At 40.0% G+C, this 21553-nt stretch overlaps 2 protein-coding genes across 2 annotated transcripts in view; one reads left to right on the plus strand and one right to left on the minus strand.

Annotated features, from left to right (window-relative positions):
- Positions 1-2200: 2200 nt before the first annotated feature.
- On the plus strand, positions 2201-3170 carry ppp1r3g (protein phosphatase 1 regulatory subunit 3G). Its single transcript, XM_076295978.1, has one exon. The coding sequence runs from the start codon at positions 2201-2203 to the stop codon at positions 3023-3025; it is 825 nt and encodes a 274-aa protein (XP_076152093.1). The 3' UTR covers positions 3026-3170.
- Positions 3171-3258: 88 nt separating this feature from the next.
- lyrm4a (LYR motif containing 4 a) overlaps positions 3259-21553 on the minus strand; it is a 32494-nt gene continuing 14199 nt past the window's right edge. The window contains exon 3 of the mRNA XM_076293443.1: positions 3259-3531. Coding sequence (XP_076149558.1) covers positions 3463-3531 — 69 coding nt within the window. The 3' untranslated portion in view covers positions 3259-3462. The remainder of the gene's footprint in view (positions 3532-21553) is intronic.

Consider the following 21553-nt stretch of genomic DNA (forward strand, 5'->3'; position numbering starts at 1 on the left):
ACAGGAAAACCACCAGTTGACATAACAGCCTCAAGTCTTTCGGAATTTGAAGCCACAAGCTTGGCACACCTATCTTTGGCCAGTTTCGCCCATTCCTCTTTACAGAACCTCTCGAGCTCCATCAGGTTGGATGGGGAGTGTCGTGCACAGCCATTTTCAGATCCCTCCTGAGATGTTCAATGGGATTCAAGTCTGGGCTCTGGCTGGGCCACTCTAGGACATTCACAGAGTTGTCCTGAAGCGACCCATTCGATATCTTGGCTGTGTGCTTAGGGTCCTTGTCCTGTTGAAAGATAAACCGTCACCCCAGTCTGAGGTCAAGAGCGCTCTGGAGCAGGTTTTCTTCCAGGATGTCTCTGTACATTGCTGCATTCATCTTTCCCTCATTCCTGACAGTTCTTGCCGCTGAAAAACATCCCCTCAGCATGATGCTGCCACCATCATGCTTCACTGTAGGGATGGTATTGGCCAGGTGATGAGTGGTGCCTGGTGTCCTCCAAACATAACGCTTGGCATCAGGGGCGCAGCTACCCATTTTTTGCAACAACAATGTATTTTCTATATGTAGCTAGTGTTGTGCGTTTCTAAATCATTTCAACATTTTCTCAATGTTACATAACATTTTAGAGGACTAACAGGCTAGGCGTCCTATCTCATAAGATTCCATCATAGAATTTTGACATATAGAGGGAGTAGGGAGTGGGATTATATATATATATATATATATATATATATATATTAATTTTTGGTGCTGCGCCCATACCCACTTTCTGCGCTACTGCTTGGCATTCACGCCAAAGGGTTCGATCTTAGTCTCATCAGACCAGAGAATTTTGTTTCTCACAGTCTGAGAGTTTTTCAGGTGCCTTTTGGCAAACTCCAGGTGGGCTGCCATGTGCCTTTTACTAAGGAGTGGCTTCTGTCTGCCCACTCTACCATACAGGCCTGATTGTTCACAGTGCTCAGTCCGAGGGGCGGGATAATCAGTTGTCTTTCAAATTCCCTCTGCACGCAATAGGACAGCGGCAGCGCTATGAGTCCCATGCGTTTCCCACCAGCGGAGCTAGTTGGCTAGTTCAAACGTTTGCCAACTTAATAAAAGCTTAACTCGTGTCACACTGTTTGCCAACAGCAACATTCATCTTATTTGTTTTCAAGTAGCAGGGAATTCAAGCCAAACCGTTGCAACTCTGCCACCAATCATTATGTTAAGCCCACCTAACGACTCTATACACGATTTCATTGGCCTGATTGAGTTTCGATTTCTGGAGCTCACAAGCCAACGGAGAGTTGCTAGACTAGCCCTGGCAGCAAATGTAATTCCTTGTAAAACATCACTGTGAATACTTATGTATATATAAGTGATTTCTTATATTTATATTATATTTTATATTTAATACATTTGCAAAAATCTCAAACAAACTTTTTAAAGTCGTCATTATGAGGTATTATGTATAGAAATTTTAATCAATTTTGGAATAAGGCTGTAACATGTGGAAACTTTTCCCATCCCAACTTTTTTTGATTTGGGGTTGTACTTTGTTGTTAACAGGATAGGCCTATACCAAAAATTATCCCATATATAATATATAGGCTTTTTTTTTCAGAATAGGCTTCTTTCTGAAAAAGCAAAACGTAGCCTATAGGCTATGTTGTGACTGCTAACTGAAATCCATTTAAGCCAACAAGTTTATTCATAGCAGTTTTAATCTGTATTATAGGCCAATTTGCTTCATCATTATGAAAAGTAATGCTGTTTTCTGAGCTATGCCTAATGCCAATATGATGGAATGAGTTGCTTAGTGTTGCGATAGTTTTGAGTCTTTCAAGAGGTGTAAAGACTCAACTGTTCAGCTTACTTAGCCTTAAATCATATGGTTTGTATGTTTTTGTTTATTTGAATTATTGATATTTGATTTTGTTATTGTCATTATTAGTATTATGCTTAATGTAGCCTAGGCTTAAAGAACTGTTTTTTAAGCCTAGGCTAATTTTAATATTGTAATATAATCTATATGTCGCTATGGACAAAAGCGTCTTCTAAATACAATCACCATTTGGACATCTAGGATAGCCTAGGCTTGTCAATATTATCGTTTCTTTATTTTTGTATCTACGTAGAGATGACGCAACTGTGAAACTGACGTGTACATAATATCTGCATAAGAAGGGCTCCGTTCCCGGTGTCTGTGCTTTCGGCATGTCTATTCGCTGCTATCCGCAAGTCATGGACACTGATCCACCAAACTCGTTCGTTCCCCCCGAACTACCTGCTGCTTTTCAAGAGTTATCAACGTCATCGCACAAAAAGGAGGACAAGCCATCAGACCTCGAGTCAAGTGATGACGACAGGTGTCCATTAGATCTGCAGAAAAGCAGCCTTAAAGACCGTCGAAGAGCCAAGTCCTTACCTGTATCGGCAGAACAAGCGTGCCTTTTCGAGAACTGCGCAAAGAGAGTACAGTTTGCAGACACGTTTGGACTCGACTTGGCGAATGTGAAGCACTTCAATGTCACCGAGGATCCACACGTCCCACCCAAAGTCTTCAGTAGATTGAAGAGCTATCCTCATGAGGAGAAAGATGGCAGAGTCGTCGACCTGTGCGACACATTTTCATCTTCTTTAAAACTGTACCGTTTGAATCCAACTTTCACAATGCCTGTTGATTCAGAGGACTTCGACATGCGTCTCCAGCAATTTGGGGTTGCTTTAGAGAGAGTGTCCATCACCCATTTTGACGTTAATGGTGTAATTCGAGCGATGAATATTGATTCAGCAAGCAAAGAAGTCGGGGTGAGGTATACATTCAATGATTGGATGACATTTGTGGACACAAAAGCGGTGCTCGAGTCTAGCAAAACAGAACAAGAACTTTGGAATCAATTTGTGTTTACTCTCTACATACCTCCGTATATGAACCCAGCATTCTCTGTGCAGTTTGCTGTGTACTATCTCACCGATCAAGGAGACCTCTGGGACAATAATGCAGGCCAGAATTACACCCTCAGATGGGATAATACATAGGATTTCAGCAGCAGGATGCTAAAAATGCTGTTATTTCATATTTCTATATAACGGGGCATTAATTGACCATTATCATTGTTAGCACTAAACTTTAAACATTTATAATTTCCAAGAGGCAATACATGATGATGCCTTAAAACATACTTTTACCATATGTCTATGTTTATGTTTTGACCTGAAACAGATTAATGCATGAACCTAGAGGAGGGGAAAAAAAACCCTGAAACACAGTATTTAGCATTACATCTTTAATGGAGATGTTGACGTACATAATCTTGACATGGACAACAAAAGATAACTATAATAATATACATCAAAATGTACACTTTACTATTATGTATACATGGCAGGTTGTATAACAGGTGCATGTGTGGCTGATGCCTATACATTAAACCTTTTCTGCTGCTGGTCCCCAATCAAAACAATCAGCTCAGCAGTCAGAAATGCCTGCTCCTTTGATCCTCAACAACAGTCTTCTGGGTTGTGTAGTACTGTCCAATGGACACCTGAAAGTACAAGAGTGTGTGACTGCAGCAGACTGTATGTGTTTTTTTGGTTTTTGTCTGACAAATAAGGCTTGCACATGTGCTCATCTCAGCACTATTACAAACAAGGGAAAGGTTGTGACCGATAAAGTAGGCCAACTTTTACTCAGCGCTTGTTTTTAAAAATTGTTTTCACTAAAAAAAAAAAAAAAGACTGTCAATAAAAGGTTCTGAAAATGTACACTGAACTGCTGACTGCTGTGCCATTTCAATAGTGGTCTAGTGGGGCCAGACTTTCTGACTATGAGCACACCACTGCCACTGTACTTTGCTATTAATTACAGTGGCAGTCCTTGATTATGATCCATTAAATCTGCTGTCAAATTGACAGAACTTTTCTTCATGTTCCTCTTGCTGTCTGTCCAGATTGTCCACTCAAACTAACTGTGCACAGTTTCTATACAGGCATCATATTGTGGAAATATCTGCCGCTTTCCCTCAAAATTGTAAATACTAGAGGGGTTTTTAGACATCAGGTAAAGGCATTTTTTATGGAATAGAGTAACAGCTCTTTTTAATTAGAGTAAGTATAAGTATATATACTCTTTTGATCCCTTGAGGGAAATTTGGTCTCTGCATTTATCTCAATCCGTGAATTAGTGAAACACACTCAGCACACAGTGAACACACAGTGAGGTGAAGCACACACTAAATCCCAGCGCAGTGAGCTGCCTGCAACAACAGGGGTTAGGTGCCTTGCTCAAGGGCACTTAATTCAGCCGTGCCTACACAGTAACTTACTGGCAACAATTGGCCAGTAAGTTACTGTGAATACGTTTTACAGTAAATGTACTGTACTTCCATTTACAGTAAATACATAAAATAGAAGTACAGTACCTTTACTGTAAAACGTATTCACAGTAACTTACTGGCAACAGTTGTTGCCAGTAAGTTACTGTGAATTTTATGGTAATTTTTTTACAGTGTACTGGTCAGGGTTCGAACCGGCAACCCCCCAGTTACAAGTAGATGGTTTGTTTTATTTGATTGGGGATTCTCTGATTTTAGAACACTCCTTTTGTATAATGTATGAAATATTATTGCCTTTGTCCTGCAATAGGTCTTATGTTATGTGTTAATTGTCCGAACACCAAGGACCATGTTGGAAATAAGTGTTTGCACTTTAACATGTTATTCTTTGGATTGTTGTCTGTCAAATCCAAAATAAATCAAATCAGATAAAAGAAGTGCACAGTCCAGGCCTTAGTAAATAGGAAACTAACTGAGCATGAGCCAGGTCATCACTATTTCAGCCAATCAACAACACTGCTTCAGGAGCACCAAAGGGAGGGCTGTAACTGATTGGCACCTAATGGACTTCAAAGTACACACTTCGATGCCAAGTGCCTTGTATTGCCTGTGTGGCACTGAAATGTAGCACTGGAACACACCGCAAAAACTTCTGCCAACATCCAACTAGCAAATATTACCTTTCAAAAGTTTGGGGTCACCCAGACAATTTCATGTTTTCCATGAAAACTCACACTGTTATTCATCAAATGAGTTGCAAAATGAATAGCTTGATGGGCACTTCTTACGTACGGTCAAGCTGCTCCCACAACAGCTCAAAAGGGTTGAGATGTGGTGACTGCGCTGGCCACTCCATTACAAACAGAATACCAGCTGACTGCTTGTTCCCTAAATAGTTCTTGCATAGTTTTGAGGTGTGCTTTGGGTCATTGTCCTATTGTAGGAGGAAAATGGCTCCAATCAAGTGCTGTCCACAGGGTATGGCATGGCGTTGCAAAATGGAGTGATAGCCTTCCTTATTCAAAATCCCTTTTCCCGGCATATCATCCCTTTTACCTTGTACAAATCTCCCACTTTACCAGCACCAGAGCAGCCCTAGACAATCACATTACCTCCACCATGCTTCACAGATGGTGCCAGGCATTCCTCCAGCACCTTTTGACATGTTCGGTGTCTCACAAATGTTCTTCTGTGAGATCCAAACACCTCAAACTTAGATTCGTCTGTCCATAACACTGTTTTCCAATAATCCCCTGTCCAATGTCTGTGTTCTTATCTTTTCCTTTTATTGGCCAGTCTCAGATATGGCTTTTTTTGCCACTATGCCTAGAAGGCCAGCATCCCGGAGTTGCTTCTTCACTGTGGACATTGAGACTGGCGTTTTGCGGGTACCATTTAATGAAACTGCCAGGACCTGTGAGGCGTCTATTTCTCAAACTAGAGACTCTAATGTACTTGTCCTCTTGACTAGGGTTGCAAAGGGGCGTAACATTTCCGGTAAATTTCCAGAAACTTTCCAGAAACTTACCATGGGAAGTTAAGATGGGGAATTTTGGAAATATTCCAAATTGGAAACTTTCATGGAATTAAAGGAAATTATGGGAATTAACGGAAATTAACTGGGCATTTTGGGTAATTCATACAAACTTTTGTATACAAACATTAACATTTTGTTTCGTAATAAGCAATATGATTTGTATGTTCGTATTTTCGCTTAGCTTGGCATACAAAGCTAGCTAGCATGCTAGCGGGAATCCCATTCTCTGCCTATGGTTTACTAGCGTGCTAAAATAGCAACACTGAACTGCCCAAGATACACCACACCACTCAACAACAAAATCCGATTGTTGGAACATTTTTTCCCCATGCATATGAACGCACCATAGGTTTCCTTTATGTCTAGTAGCCTATGCTGATTGCTGTGTGCATGTGATTGACTTATGTGCAGGGTAGAAATTCGACTGAAATTGCATTAAATCAGGTTGTTTTAACTAATATTAGACTGCAAGATGGGGTTTTGTCCACTACATTTAAGTTCCCTGTTATAGACTAACTTGTCATATTAAAAATTCCCAGTCTATTCCCATTAATTCCCATTTATTCCTGTTAATTCCCATATATTCCCGTTAATTTTGCAACCTTACTCTTGACTCGAATGTACTTCACCTCCCACTTCTCTTTGTATTCTGGTTAGAGCCCCTTTGTGCGGTTCTCTGAAGGGAGTAGTACACACCATTGTAGGATATCTTCCGTCTCTTGGCAATTTCTCGCATGGAATAGCCTTCTCAGAACAATAGACTGTTGAGTTTCAGAAGAAAGTTATCTTTTTCTGGCCATTTTGAGAGTATAATCGAACCCACAAATGCTTATGTACATTGTACTCGTTCACGTGGGAACGAATGACGTCATGGCCAGAAGTTCAATCAAACTTCAGGATGAGCTTGAAACGCTATGTCTCACCACAGAAAGCTTGGGGAAGCACTGTATTGGGTCTGGCCCGATTCCATTCAATTCCAGAGAATCTGAACGCTTCAGTAGGCTGTATAGTCTCCATAACTGGCTTAAGAATTTCTGCTCTGCGGCTGGACATGACTTTGCGGCTGGACATGATTTTGATACATTTTGGACAAACTCTAGTCTCTATAGGCCTGATGGTGTGCACCCCAATAAAAAGGGAATCCAGCCTGTTATCCATTTTATTCAGTTTATTGCTTTTAGCACACTTTGACACAACAGCATGACCCAATTCAGTTTGTTAACATACCCAGGTCTAGTGCTGCCGCGATTAGTCGACTTAGTCGACCTAATCGACCATGAAAATTAGTCGACGGCAATTTTTTTAGTCGAAGAGTCATTTTACTATTGACCGCCTATTTATTTTTGGTCTCACACGGCTGTAATGTTATATTAACTCTATGTTATTAACTCTTGAAAAGTACAATGACTATCTTTGGATGTTAAACAGGCTACTAAGACTTTGGCATGTTTTAAACCCCACTATGCACGCAAGTGTTTACGCCAGCAGCAAAGCTGCGTGCCTGCCTGCTTTCAGCGCAATTAATTATTAGGCAGAGCTAAGTGGGGGGAGCTAAGCTAGTAGGTTACGCTAGTCCAGACTCTGACTAATATAGTAGCCTATTGTGGAAATTGAAATAAATGAAGTGAAGTGTCTCACGTTGACAACGCAACGGCGTGTCATTACTGTAATTCATTAATACAAAAAAACGTTAAACCGAACATGCCGCCGCCCGTGATATCAACAATCGAGGTGCGCGTCATTTCCCATGGTCAATAAGTCACGACGCATATTTTTTTAGCGTTCAAGCCAACTGATAAAGTGAAGTAACCTATGTGGTAAGACGCGCAAAGTGCCTGTAGCCTACTTGTTTTGAACATGCTGATGTTAGGCTCATTTGCAAAGTCCTCAACTCCTGTCGCCTTTCAAAGTCCAGCGTTTCTCAAACTATGGGCCGCGCGGACCAGCACCGGCCGTAACGTGGACATTGCTGGTCCGGAGCCGCAGAGTGAAATTATTCCCGGGGCTTCGTCTGATAATTTGCTGCGCAATTGATCAAGGAACCGCGGACCGACAGAAAAAGAAAACAAACTTTTCTGCAATCAGTATGAATTACTTGCTAATTTGGTGTCATCAAACATAGAGGCATACAATTGACCGTAGTTCGTTTGTAGTCCATGTGGCCTTTCATGTCCAACAGTTTTAATGTGAACTTGGGAATTTGCCGTTTTTGTCACTTGAAAGATGCATATCTTTCTTTCACGAGCATCTTACACTATATTTTAAGCAAATACAGTTGTTTGTTTAGGATTAGTGAGTGTATGTTTTAACCTTTGTTGTGGCATCCGTGTTTGTCACACATTCCGATGGCAAAGCACATGAACACGCTGTCGGAAAAACAAAGTAGCCACGGGGGCGGTCCTTGTCATTCCGAGGTGCTCTGAATGCACCCTTCGGCCTATGTGTGTTAACGTTTCACACGGTCAGGATATCGGATGTCACTTCTACAAGTACCCCAGGCATATATTTGAACCTTTTTGAGCTCTTTAGTTATTTAGTTACTTAGGCTACTCGCAAAAGAAGCATTATAGCATTCGCATAACCGGCGTATTGTCATACAGAATGGACACTAGAAAATTCAAAATTGACCGAGGTTGACCGAGGTCCTCCGAAGTCCTCATTGTGACATAGTAAAAGGGGGCGGGGCTTGGGATCGGTCAATTAAATGGTGGTATGAGCGTTCATTTAATGCGCGAGAGAAACTGAAACCACTTGATAACGTTGGTAGCAAATCTCCAATTCAACCTATTCAAGCTATTTAATTATGAAACTACATTTAATAGAACAATGTGGATTTATGCAACTTCCATAAAAACAGAGCACAGACTATAATACACTATCTAGAGTATTGTAAAGTCAAATTTGAATAACATGGCCAAAAGCTTGTGGCATAATTAAATATGTAAATATTCTTTCCATTTGCCTACCAGTATATGATGCTTGCATGAGGGAAACATCCCAAAACGATGATACCCATATAATTGCTGTTGTTTTGAGAAGTATTTATCATGCAACCATGCAAAAGCAATGGAACTATTTTAATTATATTTTACATTAGTAAAGCAGTCCTCTGATGTGTGCATGTTTTCAAACTTTTTGTGAACAATGTTAGCACTTTAAACACTGGCTGCTTTGAAGTGCATGTATAACAATATAGCATAACAATAATAATTGTGATGTGATATAATGATAATTTGATGGGGGGTGGGTTCATGTAGGTGGGCCCTATGACCCCAAAGTATGCCATGACCGGGCTTCAGGTCAAAGAAGTTGTCTATGTCGATGGCAACACTGGCATACAAATAGTCTATCAAAGGTCTGTCATTACTGTAGATCTGAAGGTAGCATTTTAAATGGGTGTTTTTTTTTAATACATAATGTTTTTGAACAGTTTACTTACAGTAATACAGCTTCTAACAAAAGTAGGGTGATATATATTTTACGTTTTCCCTTTAGTTGAGTTCAAAATAAAACGTACACAACAAAATAACAAACACTTGATTTAAAAAAAAATAGTCGTTTAGATTAGTCGACTAATCGAAAAATTAGTCGAAAGATTAGTCGTTAGAAAATTAGTCGTTAGTGGCAGCACTACCCAGGTCTAATAGTATGGGTCCTGCTGATCCTTGCCCTCCTTCTCATGTTACAGACCTAGAGAACCCTAACCTTTAACCTTGTCTTATTGACTTGGAAAATTCTAGTTCTTCTCCCTGCCTACAGATGGCACTCATTAATGTTAAATCGCTCTCTAAGAAGACATTTATTGTAAATGACATTATCACATCCCACAAATTGAACTGTATCTTTCTCACTGAAACATGGCTGGATGTCTCAGGCAATTATGAACTTCTTGAAGCATCACCATCTGACTTTTCCTTTTCACATTACTTTTTCTCCAATCAGAAAGGTGGCGGCGTGGCAGCTCTTTTTCTGTAAGGATGTTTCTTTTGGTACTTATTCCACCTTTGAATACCTAGCTATTGCAATGAAGCCACCAAACTCCTGTCTAATGGTCACAATTTACTACCCTCCGCAGAACATAGTAGGTTTCATCTCTGAGTTCGGTGAGTTTCTGTCTAATATTATGACAAACTACGATTGTATTCTCATTTGTGGTGATTTTAATATTCACTTTGATAACACAGCAGACTGTTACGCTATGCAATTCACTGATCAGTTGTCAATGTTTGCACTTACACAACACATTTCTGTACAATCGTGGTCACACTTTAGACCTTGTTATTTCAAAAGGCCTAGACATTTCCATAACTGGTACCTTAGATGTTGGGCTCTCTGATCATCTTTGTATCTTTTTCAATGTTGCCTAGCCAACTAAACTTACATCTGGCCAAAAAACTATTTTTAGGCGCAACATTGGGGAAGACACTAGTATAGGCCTATCTTCAGACTTTGATGAATTAGTCAAGTATTTTAATGCTTCTGTTACACAAATTATGGATAGCATCGCACCAATTATGGATAGCATCGCACCAATGCAACTTAAGTCTGTCTCAAGAAAACAAAAGCCACCCTGGAGGACTTCTAAGAGAATAAATACTTTTAAAAGAACCTGCTGCAAATATGAACGTAAATGGCGCAAGACTAAATCACAGGTTGACCTCATGAACTATAAGAGTCATTTGCTTATGTACAACTGTGAAATAAAAAAAGCTTGACGACAGTATTTCTCCCAGATTATAGATCAGATAGTCCAAATAATTCTAAAGTCCTGTTTAATACCATTGACAGACCAATCAATCCTCCGCGTTTGATACCTTATGAGCTCCACACTGAAGAGAAGTGCAATCAGTTTGCTACATTTTTCTGTGAAAAAATGTCAACTATCAGCTATCAGGAGAAGTATCTCATCATCCTTCATTGATGGTTTTAATCTTCAACCTCTTAGCCAACATCTGCCCGATAGTACAGTTACTTTCCACAATTTCACTCCAATCCATCTGAGTGAGCTGGAAGAAGTAGTCCAAAAATTAGGTTCAGCTACTTTCTCCCTCGACCCTGTCTTCAGCTGCTTGGCTGCTGACATACTTCAAATTGTTAATACCTTAATAATACTATCTGGACCATTCCCTGGTTGCCTCAAACATGCCATTATTACACCACTACTAAAAAAGCCTAAACTTGACCCCTTGGCTTGTGAGTTACAGGCCTATCTCTAACTTGCCTTTCTTAGGCAAAATTCTAGAGAAAGTTGTTTATAAGCGACTTTGCACCTATTTGCCTCAAAACTCTATATTTGATGCCTATCAATCTGGGTTTCGGGTAAATCACAGCACAGAAACTGCTCTAGTCAGAGTTGTAAATGACCTTATGGCGGCCTTACATTGTACGATTTTGGTCTGTTTTCACAGTCGGCGACTACATTTCCAAAGTCGGACAGAAGTCATGGGAGTTGTACTGGAATCGCGGCGCGCTCCCGTCAACTAGATCATTTAGTGTAAGGTGCCAATCTTAGCGGTTTTAAGTCAGTCTTTTTCTAGTTTTGCCGTTACAACAATAGCAAACATGTTTGATATTATCGCAAGTCTTTTTAGTCGTGGCTCATGCAAATAGTGACATGAACAATATAAAAACCAATAGTGACCTCACCACCAAACAGAAAGGGGCAAATTAGGTGATTATATGATTATTTGTTATTTCATTTCTTATAAATTATTAGTCGGCTATTCCATGTGACAGAACAATTATCTGTTAGGGATATCACACATGCCGTCCGGCATCTTTTGTGTTTGTTATTTGTTAAATGTATGTCTTGGTGTCATGGGTACGCTGGCGACTACGCCGCTCCGTCCGGCATCTATTGTCTTTGTTGGTCTGTGTCAATGACAATGTCTTATATGTGAAGCGCTTTGGGTTGCACTCTGTGCATGTTAAATGCGCTATACAAATAAATCTGACTTGACTTGACTTGACTTGACTTGACTTTAGATGTGAGAGGGTCTGAGACTGTAGTCTTTCAAAAATCTTTTCCAAATATTTGCAAAGTCTTTCAGTGTAAGGAGGGCTTTAGAATTGGGACTGACAATCACAAAATGTTGATTCTTGTTCTCCTTGATCTAAGGGGCCGTCTACACGACGCCGGTTTTTGTTAAACCGGTGAGGTTTTGTTATCGGTTACGCCTTGCGTGTACACGCCGCCGACAGTTTAGGAGACTATAACCGATAGTTTTTGAAACCGGCTTCCGAAGTGGAATTTTTGAAACCGCCGGCTAACTTTCGCCGTGTAGACGCCTGTAGGTGCGAAGCCGGAAATTTTATGACGACATAGCCCCACCTCTCAACTCAGCCACGGCACTCGACTTGACACGCTGCTTGTCAAAACAAACTAAACCATTTATTTATCATATTAAAATGTTTTTTCTTTCCCCTGTCATGATTTATTTGCACAATGTAGCCTATCAGCCTTTTGTGGCTGATAGGCTACAGTTAGAAGCACACGTTAGCTTAACTTGGTTAAACATTAGCTTACTGCATGTTAATGTTTTCTCCAGTGGTGCTCAGGGGCCTGTACTACGAAGCGGGGTTACTGGCTTATCTGGGTAACTTCGAGAGTAACTTGATCACGTGTGGCGTAAGTAGGCTTGGGTATCGAATATAGAGTATTGGTTGGAACCGGGACTATATTTGCGATTTTCCCGGAATCGTTCAAAAATTTAAATTTCGATTCCTAGTTTCGATTCCCAGTCCGCCGACCGGAAGAAGAAACGGCTTAACACCAACGAAGAACTCATAGTTCATAGAAAATTTATGGAGAAGGTCAGACTATTTCATTCAGAAAGCAGGGTTCCTGCGGATCCTTAAATAGTCTTAAATACAACTGAATTTTCGAAAGAGAGGTATTAAATGTGCGTATGGGACCGCCAGCGAGTGCAAGAGAGCGAGTGATGTCTCAATCCAGTTTCGTGTATTTAAAACGCAATTGTATAAGTGATTAGGCTATTAGGCTACGGGAGGAAGTGTAGTGGTTTCAGAGTGAAGATGTTTTTCACGGGTGTGGTTAAAGGTGTGAAAACGGTAATAATACAGTAGGCCTATGTACAAAATAATATGCCTGACGTTTTCGTGGTGTAGCTGAGGCCAGAGAGATATACAGGTAACCTACGTGGAATAAGAAAGCCTACGGTAGAATGAGCGGGAGAAAGAGCGATAGGTTGGCCATACGTTTAGGCTGAATTTAGGCTAGACATATGGATTTTAAAAGCCCTGTCCGGTGTCCGGTGCAGCCTCAAGCCGGACGCTGATTTGTTCTCCTTTTTGGAGTTGCGCTTAGCATCTAAAATCGTTGCTCGGACGCAGCATCGTTTCACAAACTATGGACGCGAAGACTGCTGGTCAAATTATGTGCAGTGCTTCGCAATCAGGAGGAAATACTGTATATGTTAAGTTGATCTGTTTGCATCTTTCCAAGTCTGTCTTGGAAAGTCTATCTGTCTAAGTTATAATAGCCTACCTGTAATATCTGCCAGCGTTTCCCAGTAGGGTAGGCCTACTTCACAAAAGTTGTGAACTATAACCGCATATTTTTTTGAATGTCGGCGACTGACTACATAAAAAAAAAAATGTGCGTTCATAATACGTGCGTGCTTGAGATGAAACCAGCAGTTTTCAGCAGGATCATGCGAGGAGGACCTGTCTCTTAATTAATTTAAAACAAGTCAATGGTTTTACAATGTTTCAGTCAAGCTTTGGTTGGTTTAGATACAACTGGTATGCAAAATGTAAAGTAGTGGATTAACTTTAATTTGCTGTGCTGCATATTGGACATATTTCACTATAGTGAAACTTCCCTTCACCAAGTTCAGTCCGAAATAATTATTCACCAGAAAAATAGTTTGAACGTAAAACCGACGTACAGGAATGCCACTTGCGGCAAATTTATAGGAGTCATTGCAGATGAAAAGACGTCTTAAAATTGCGAACGATGCATACAAGGCCTTCGCGAACGACAGAGATACAGATATCGCCGAAAAGGAGTGCGTCATTGACCGCAGTTACATGCAGGGAGTAACCCGGTTTTCAACAGCAATATTCGTTTTGCGTGCGAGTTGTGTAAACTCATTCTGATGGCATCAATCAATTTAATCCGGTATTTGGCGCAAACCGAATATCGCTGCTACATTTAAAGCCCGAATATTCCCTACATGTATAACTGTGGTCATTGTGTACGGTGAATTGAATGGACACATTTAGATCGAGCATGGCAAGTCATTGCAATAGCCTATAATAATAGGCCTACCATTTTGTTACTGCATTAACCATAGTGATGTTCTTATTGAATTTAATAATACTAAAATTAAAAAGTAAATTGCATTGTGGGACTGTCAAATGATTATTGCAATCATCATTGCAAAATCACATAAAAATCCCCCAGGCTACTTGGAACATCTCTTTAAATTGTGCTCAAATACATTTCTATGGAAGATGCTAGCATGGCGAGCTGGTTTAGCCAAGGCCTAAAGATCATGAAGGATAGTATGTAAGACATTGAGCCATGAGATGTGCAGTTTGAAGCCCTTAAAAGACGTGCACTGTTAATTTACTCACTGTTATTTTTATTTAATTCATCTTGAGATGTTTTAAGTTTAGCCTAAATTTCAGCTCAGTGAAGCATTTAAAGCACCACTTCATTAAGTTACTTTTCTTGTAGAATTCTAAATCATAAGTCATAGGACAACCTATAGGACAGTAATTAAGGGAAAAAAGTGAACCTGCTGCGGTGTTAAATGCGATGTGGTTGAAAATTTGGGTGCACCTAACTTTTGTGCTGGTGCACCTAAGAAAAAAAGTTAGTCTGGAGCCCTGGAGGGGTTTTAGAGACCGCCATATATATATATATATATATATATATATATATATTTATTCTCTATGAAGATATAGATGGTCAGTCGAGGGAATTCGTTATCTTTGTCAGATGATCTAGGCAGAAGTCTCTAATGTCACCCGTCATAGCAATGCCCTTACGTGGACATTCATGTTTTCCATCTAATCGGTGATGCTGAACATCTGAGCAAGAATATTGTATGTCTGAAAATAAATCGGACATAGGCCTAGCCTAGCCTACAGTATGCTGAACATCTGAGCAAGAATAGCCTAAAATAAATCAGACATAGCCTAGGCCTAATAAATTAAAATCACCATTTTAACAAACTTGTTGAATTGAATGTCATTACTGTACCCTGCACATAAAGGCTACACATTTCCACAGCACCAGAATCCGACCGAATGCCTCCCTCAACCCCTTCCACAATCGGCCTTCCACTATTATTTGCGATGGCCAACTCCTCTGCTAATGTAAAACACTCCTTACAGTAGTGTTCAAAGACACCTTTTTCTTGTTAGCTGTAAAACAGAGGCCAAGTGAATGCTATAAGCATAGCCTACATGTTTTCATAATTAAAAAAATATTAATGCAAGCTATAACTATATAAACCTGCTATTCTGAATAATGTGTTTGTGTTTCATTTTCACCTGCTGCCATGTGCGTTTGGCAATGCTGTTGCATCTGAAATGTTCACAGGATTAGGCATACACTAAATCAGTCAATGGGGGCTACTTAAACATTCAATTATCCTATTACTGTAATCTATATGCCCACTTCTAAATTGTGTTGCATCTGTAGGCCTTTCTATGAACTCAAAATAGGCTATTTAATTATTTCAACTCATTTCAGACATTCCGCAAGCTACTAATCCTCCGTAACACATATTTGAAGAACATGTTGGAATAAAACTTTACTTTTAGGCATTTTGGCTACCCGATCTGCAATACGTTGCCAACAGCCTTGCTTTGTTCACTGCCGACGTATTTGATTTTTGTCGTAGAGTGGGTTTTAATTCCTCATAACTTGTCATAATAATTGTGCATTCCTTATCCGTAAAATAAGGTGATCGCGTCATCATTGAAAGTGGTGACTTGCGCTGCAACCCGCCCCTTTTATGTGAACGCGCACATTAGGGCTGCACAATTAATCGAATTTTAATCACGATCACGATTTTGGCTTCCCACGATCAAATTTGCGTGATCGAGCGATATTTCAAATGCGTGCTCTACCCATAGAACCAACCTGGCAACCCATAGAACGCTCCGCTACAAAACAAATCAAGCGCTCCTTAAACCTGTCTGACCATGTGCCTTCATGCAGCCTAGCAATGACAGCTGTTCCCTGCACTGCTCTGCTCAGCCTGATGCACTGTGGACTAGTGACATTATGTTAACTATTAGTAGGCTAGTTAGACTATACAATAAACGACGATCAAAAATCAAATGTGTGGCACAGCAGAAGGCCAAGAGCTTGTCATTGATCTTCGATTGATCATCCATTGTTCGAAAATATTTCGGATTTCAGGCAAGTTAAGTTAACCAAAAATATAAGCAAAGCAGGGCTCTCAACTCATACCGTGAAACACATCACATGACATGCCTTTTTTATCACGTTAACTTTTAGTCCTTGTTTGCTTAGTCCGATAGCCTATACTGTAATAAGAGTTGAGCTAACGACGGGATCCGTGAATTTTATTCATGTATTTTATAAGCTACACGTGCAACCTACAATGCATATGCGTTTCAAGACACAGCCTACTCAAAACGAGTGAACAATAATGAAAATGTAGCCTACACGTCAGTGTTTTACATATCAACGAATGATTAAACCAGGGGTGTCCAAACTGCGGCCAGCCATGCACTTTAATCCGGCCCGCCGAGCATTTATTAGTTTATTAGTCATTTAAATAATACAAAACATTATTATTATTATTATTATTATTATTTGTGTGTGGCCCGCTGGCCAATTTTCAAAACCCAATGTGGCCCTTCAGTCAAAAAGTTTGGACACCCCTGGACTAACGATTACAGTAAACTCATGAACACGAAGCAGAGCTTAAGTGGTTAATGGGGAGCGTTGGGAGGATTCCCGGTGGGCGTTTTCCCAAATATTAACAAAGTAGCACGCACAAAACATTTGTTTGGAAGTTGTTTGGAAGTTTGGAAGTCACAGTCAAATCTATGCAGTAATTTAGGGGAGTAAATGTAAGGGGAAGAATTTGGGTGAGCCAGATAGCAAGTCCAATATGTTTAGGGAAAAAAATATTTTTGTCACTAAAATTAATTAATAATCGTGATAAATAATCGTGATCTCAATATTGATCAAAATAATCGTGATTATCATTTTGGTCATAATCGTGCAGCCCTAGCGCACAAACTCCAATTAGGTTAACCCCGGCTCAACAAATCAACTTCATAATCAGCGTCGTAGTACCGATTAACACCACTTAAGATAACCAGGTTTTGTCAACCCTGGTTTAACAAAGTAACCCTGGGTTACATCTGGGTAGGTTAAGCTCCCTTCGTAGTACAGGCCCCAGACCTAATGCAATGCGTAGGCTAAGCATTTGAAATTTCACATAGCAGTCACATACCTTGAAAATGAACTTTATTAGTTTAACAGTTGAATTGAAAACCAAATTGTCTGTAGTCTCCTTATTTCATGCGACTGCTTAAAGGTGCCATGTGTAAGAATTGAGGTAAAAATATCCCAAAAATTAGCTACACACATCAAAAGAATGAGAAGAAAAAAAAAAAAAATGAGGCTAAATTACTAGCCACAGCACGACAGGTGTCATAATACCAGTTTCGGCCATGGGAGGCGGTATGCGGGCAACATAACCACCAGCCAAACTGCAATACACGTTTCTCGGTTGTTACTCTAGGGTAGACCAACTCACTTTCTGGAGCTATACTGCCCCCATCTTTTATGGAATGTGGAGTATGAATAGATTTTTTGGCGGACATTACACATGGCACCTTTAACAAACTGTTTCCTTCTATGCAAAAACAATGTTTTCTTCTATGCGATTCACGCGAATTAAACGTGAAGCCTCTGTACGGCCGGCGCCATCGACTGGTCTGGCATATGCACTACAGCACATTTAGCCGGTTACACCTCTGTGTGTGCACGCATGTTTTTTTCTTTACCGGTGTCATTAAAGGTGTGAAAGCGGTAAGAGAAAATTCACCCGGCGGTTTCGTGTAGACGTACTCTAAGTGCTGCATTTGATACAGTCGATCACGCTATACTTCTTCAACGTCTTCAGCATTCAGTTGATCTTCAGGGTACAGCTCTTGATCGGATCTCTTCTGATGTAATGCCCAGTTTATATGGGGTACCTCAGGGGTCAATTCTTGGTCCTTTGCTTTTTAACTTGTACATGTTACCACTCGGGTCTATCAGTCGGCAACACAACATCTCTTACCACTCATATGCTGATGATACCCAACTTTACATATCTATCTCCTCTGATGACCCCAGTCCGGTGAATGACCTCACTTGCTGCATCTCCGACATTAAAAATTGGATGGCCCAAAATGTTTTAATGTTAAATGATGCCAAGACAGATGTTCTGGTTGTAGGCCCTAAGGCCCTGATACATCACTTTCACATAAATTCTAACCTCTAACCAAAGATCCTTGATTACTAGCAAGATAGAGCTACGTAATTCGTTACTATGGGAGCAAAACGGGACAGTTCCGGTCTGCATAAGTGGGAGTGTCACCTTACGTCACTAAATAAACGTTCTCTCTTAATAAGCAATAAGAACAGATAAACATAATCGTGTTCACAGTATTATTGTCTATAATCATGTATGATACCAATGAATCATTCTTTAGGACATGATATGAATAATTTAATTAGTCATGTGAACCGAGCTAGCTAGCTAGCTAACGCTAGCTTAAAATGCTATACAAGTGGATGGGAGTAGCTATGGCAATACAGCTATGCGCTAACAAGTGACTAGTAGTTGAAGGGCTTCGCTTAAACTTAATATACTGTTGCAAATTCACTTGAGTATAAACTATCCACTTTAACTAATGTCAGTAATGTTATTCAGCTAGTTGTCATTTCAAAGAAATTACACTTCTCCGTTTAAAATGTTGCCTTAGCTAAGAGGCTAGCTAGCATGCTAACAACCGGACAGTAACTGGCAGCAGCATGGTCTGATATTAAGTTATTTTATTACAAATCCGAACGCAAAAAAATGACACTTTTAGGCTTGAAATGATCCCAAACACTTACAGATTATGACAAAATTTTCCAAAAAACCCTCAACAAATCCAGAAAGACATAATGACCAATTTATTGGTAAAATTCCACAAGTCTCCATTGACATTAGTGCAGCGAGGGTTTACTCCCCCTTGCAATAATCGAACGCGGAAATTGTGGAACGTTTGCACCTCTCGCTCCGCTTTAACCCTATCTGCTCTAACCTTTCTGTGGTCTGTGGCCTCCTGTCTTTACAGGATTCTGAAAAATGAGTACACGCATTTATCTCCAGTCGTTTAGAATAATGTAAAGCATTCTGTGCTGGTCTAAAAAAACAAACTTCAACTTATCCAAAATGCAGGTGCTAGAGTACTTACTAGAACATCTAAATTTAATCATATCATCCCTATTCTTAAATCACTTCACTGGCTCCCATTTAAACAAAGAATTGAGTTCAAAATGCTTTAATCCGTGACAGTCTCAGTATTGAATTGTTTTCCATCACTGAGGATATTACTAAGTTATTTCCACTATTTTCATGCTTTATCATCACTAAATTCTCCCTGATCTACATTCCAGGTTTCAATGTCCAAAATGGTGCATTATGAAGAATAAAATTCATATTTTGGAGCTTCATAGTCATAAAATACATTTTATTTCATTAAAAGAAAGAACAAATATGTATCTTTATCTGGTATAAATCCCGTTAGGATCATCAAGTGCCCACATGGTCATTTGGGGGTCCAAATATGGGGTTCCAAAAGAGTCACCTCTGCCGGAGAGGGTTTTTGGACCCCCATAAAACCCCCACCAGTGGTACCATACCCTTCAAATTCATTTTGGCAAGAGCAAGGTTCCCACATATAACAAATAATCCTGTTTAGAATAAATATGATCATTAATTGTGGTGCTAGGGCCACCCAAAAAGTGAAAAATCACACATGCCGTCAACATTTTTTAGGACTTTGGTGACCCACCTCTCACCCAAACAGTAAGGAATGTTGATTCCTGTGTAGTACAGGCTACAATGAACTACCACACCAGTTTCTAGCACTCTACCACTATTAAAACAGACGTTATGGGCTTCCAAAAATGGCAAAAGATGAAATGTGAAATTCCAGTGTGTCAATTAGGGCCGTGGCACCCGAAATTCAAATGGACGCCACAGGCAAACCTTTTGAGATATTGACCTGAAACTTCAGATTCCTTTGTTTGGTAACATAAGGCATATATTTACCACTTTTCAGCAAAATCTGAGAGGTGTCATGTACATGATACCCCGATATTGGCCGTTTTCACATGGAATGACCCAATGTCTAGACTGTATTTCTGATTAATTTAATGTTATCTTCACTGAAAAACCAGTGCTTTTCTTTCAAAAATAAGGACATTTCTAAGGGACCCCAAACTTTTGAACAGTAGTGTACATTCTGCACTTGTACAATATAAAACTTAGGATAATCAAAGCAGCGCTAACTTGCCATTTTCACACTACTCTTGCTCACCGGTTTGACATACCCAAACGTCTGACCATCGGCTAGGTGTGTGCTGTCTCTAAGCAATCAATTGCCCCCTCCACCCACTACACATAAACACAACTTGACAGAAGGACCACTGGTCTTTTCATTTTATGTTTAAACCTACACTGTAACTTTGAGATGTACCAAGCTAGCTATTTTAACAATGCATATTATATGTGTCCTGCATGCATATGCATTAGGGTGGTTCACAATATAATGGTATGACCAAAAGTTTTCCAAATTTTGCCAGATCGCATTTTGCCTTGTTCCTATTGACATTTTGAACATCTGTACCAAAAATTGAGCCAATAGGACGCCAGTAAAGGGTGGCACACTTTTTCACAATTGCTCAACCTAAGAATGCATAACTTTCGCAGGAACCAGAAACATGAACAAAATAAAAGATAAGTATGGTCATTAATAATCTCTCCCTGTACTAAATGAGTAAGAACATTAGAACAGTTAAAACACTATTCGGTGTATGATGACTTTGTTCTTTTTGATACTTTATCTCTGTGTCCTTGCACAACACGGAGCAAAAATTGCTTTTGGTCTTCGTTTCGCACAGATTGTTGACAGCGTTTAATAAGGGCAATGCCTCTCTCTGCACTGTCATTGATGACCTTCAAGGAATGAACTTTTTGACGCAGATTCTCATCTGTGAGAATGGACCTCACATCATCAGGGTTACTTCTGCCATCCATTTGGCCTTAAGTAAGAACCTCAAAGAAGTGGATTGAGCAGCAAGGGACGAGGCCAGAGATGGTAGCTGCACTGCTCTTGTGGAAGAAAGACTTGGCATCAAGTTTTTGAGCATCTTCCCAGGGCGTCTTTCAAGATTTCTCAGCATTGTCTCTTTTTCTTCAACATCAACACAACAACAACAACAGGTTACATTTATTTAGCGCTTTTCTCAAAACTCAAAGCGCTTCACAGGGAAGGGGGGACCTCACTAACCACCACCAATGGTGGTGAGCTGAGCATCAAAAAACGCCAGGGCGACGAGTTCTTCTGACAGATACCACAAATGTCATCCAATGCTCTTCAATGCAGAATCTGCAATGGTTTTATCCGGATACCAAT

This window comes from Alosa pseudoharengus, unplaced genomic scaffold, assembly GCF_046254945.1.
Source record: "Alosa pseudoharengus isolate Yale_2024_CS ecotype anadromous, Long Island Sound unplaced genomic scaffold, YU_APseudo_1.1 YU_APseudo_1.1_scf_2, whole genome shotgun sequence".
NCBI lineage: Eukaryota > Metazoa > Chordata > Actinopteri > Clupeiformes > Clupeidae > Alosa > Alosa pseudoharengus.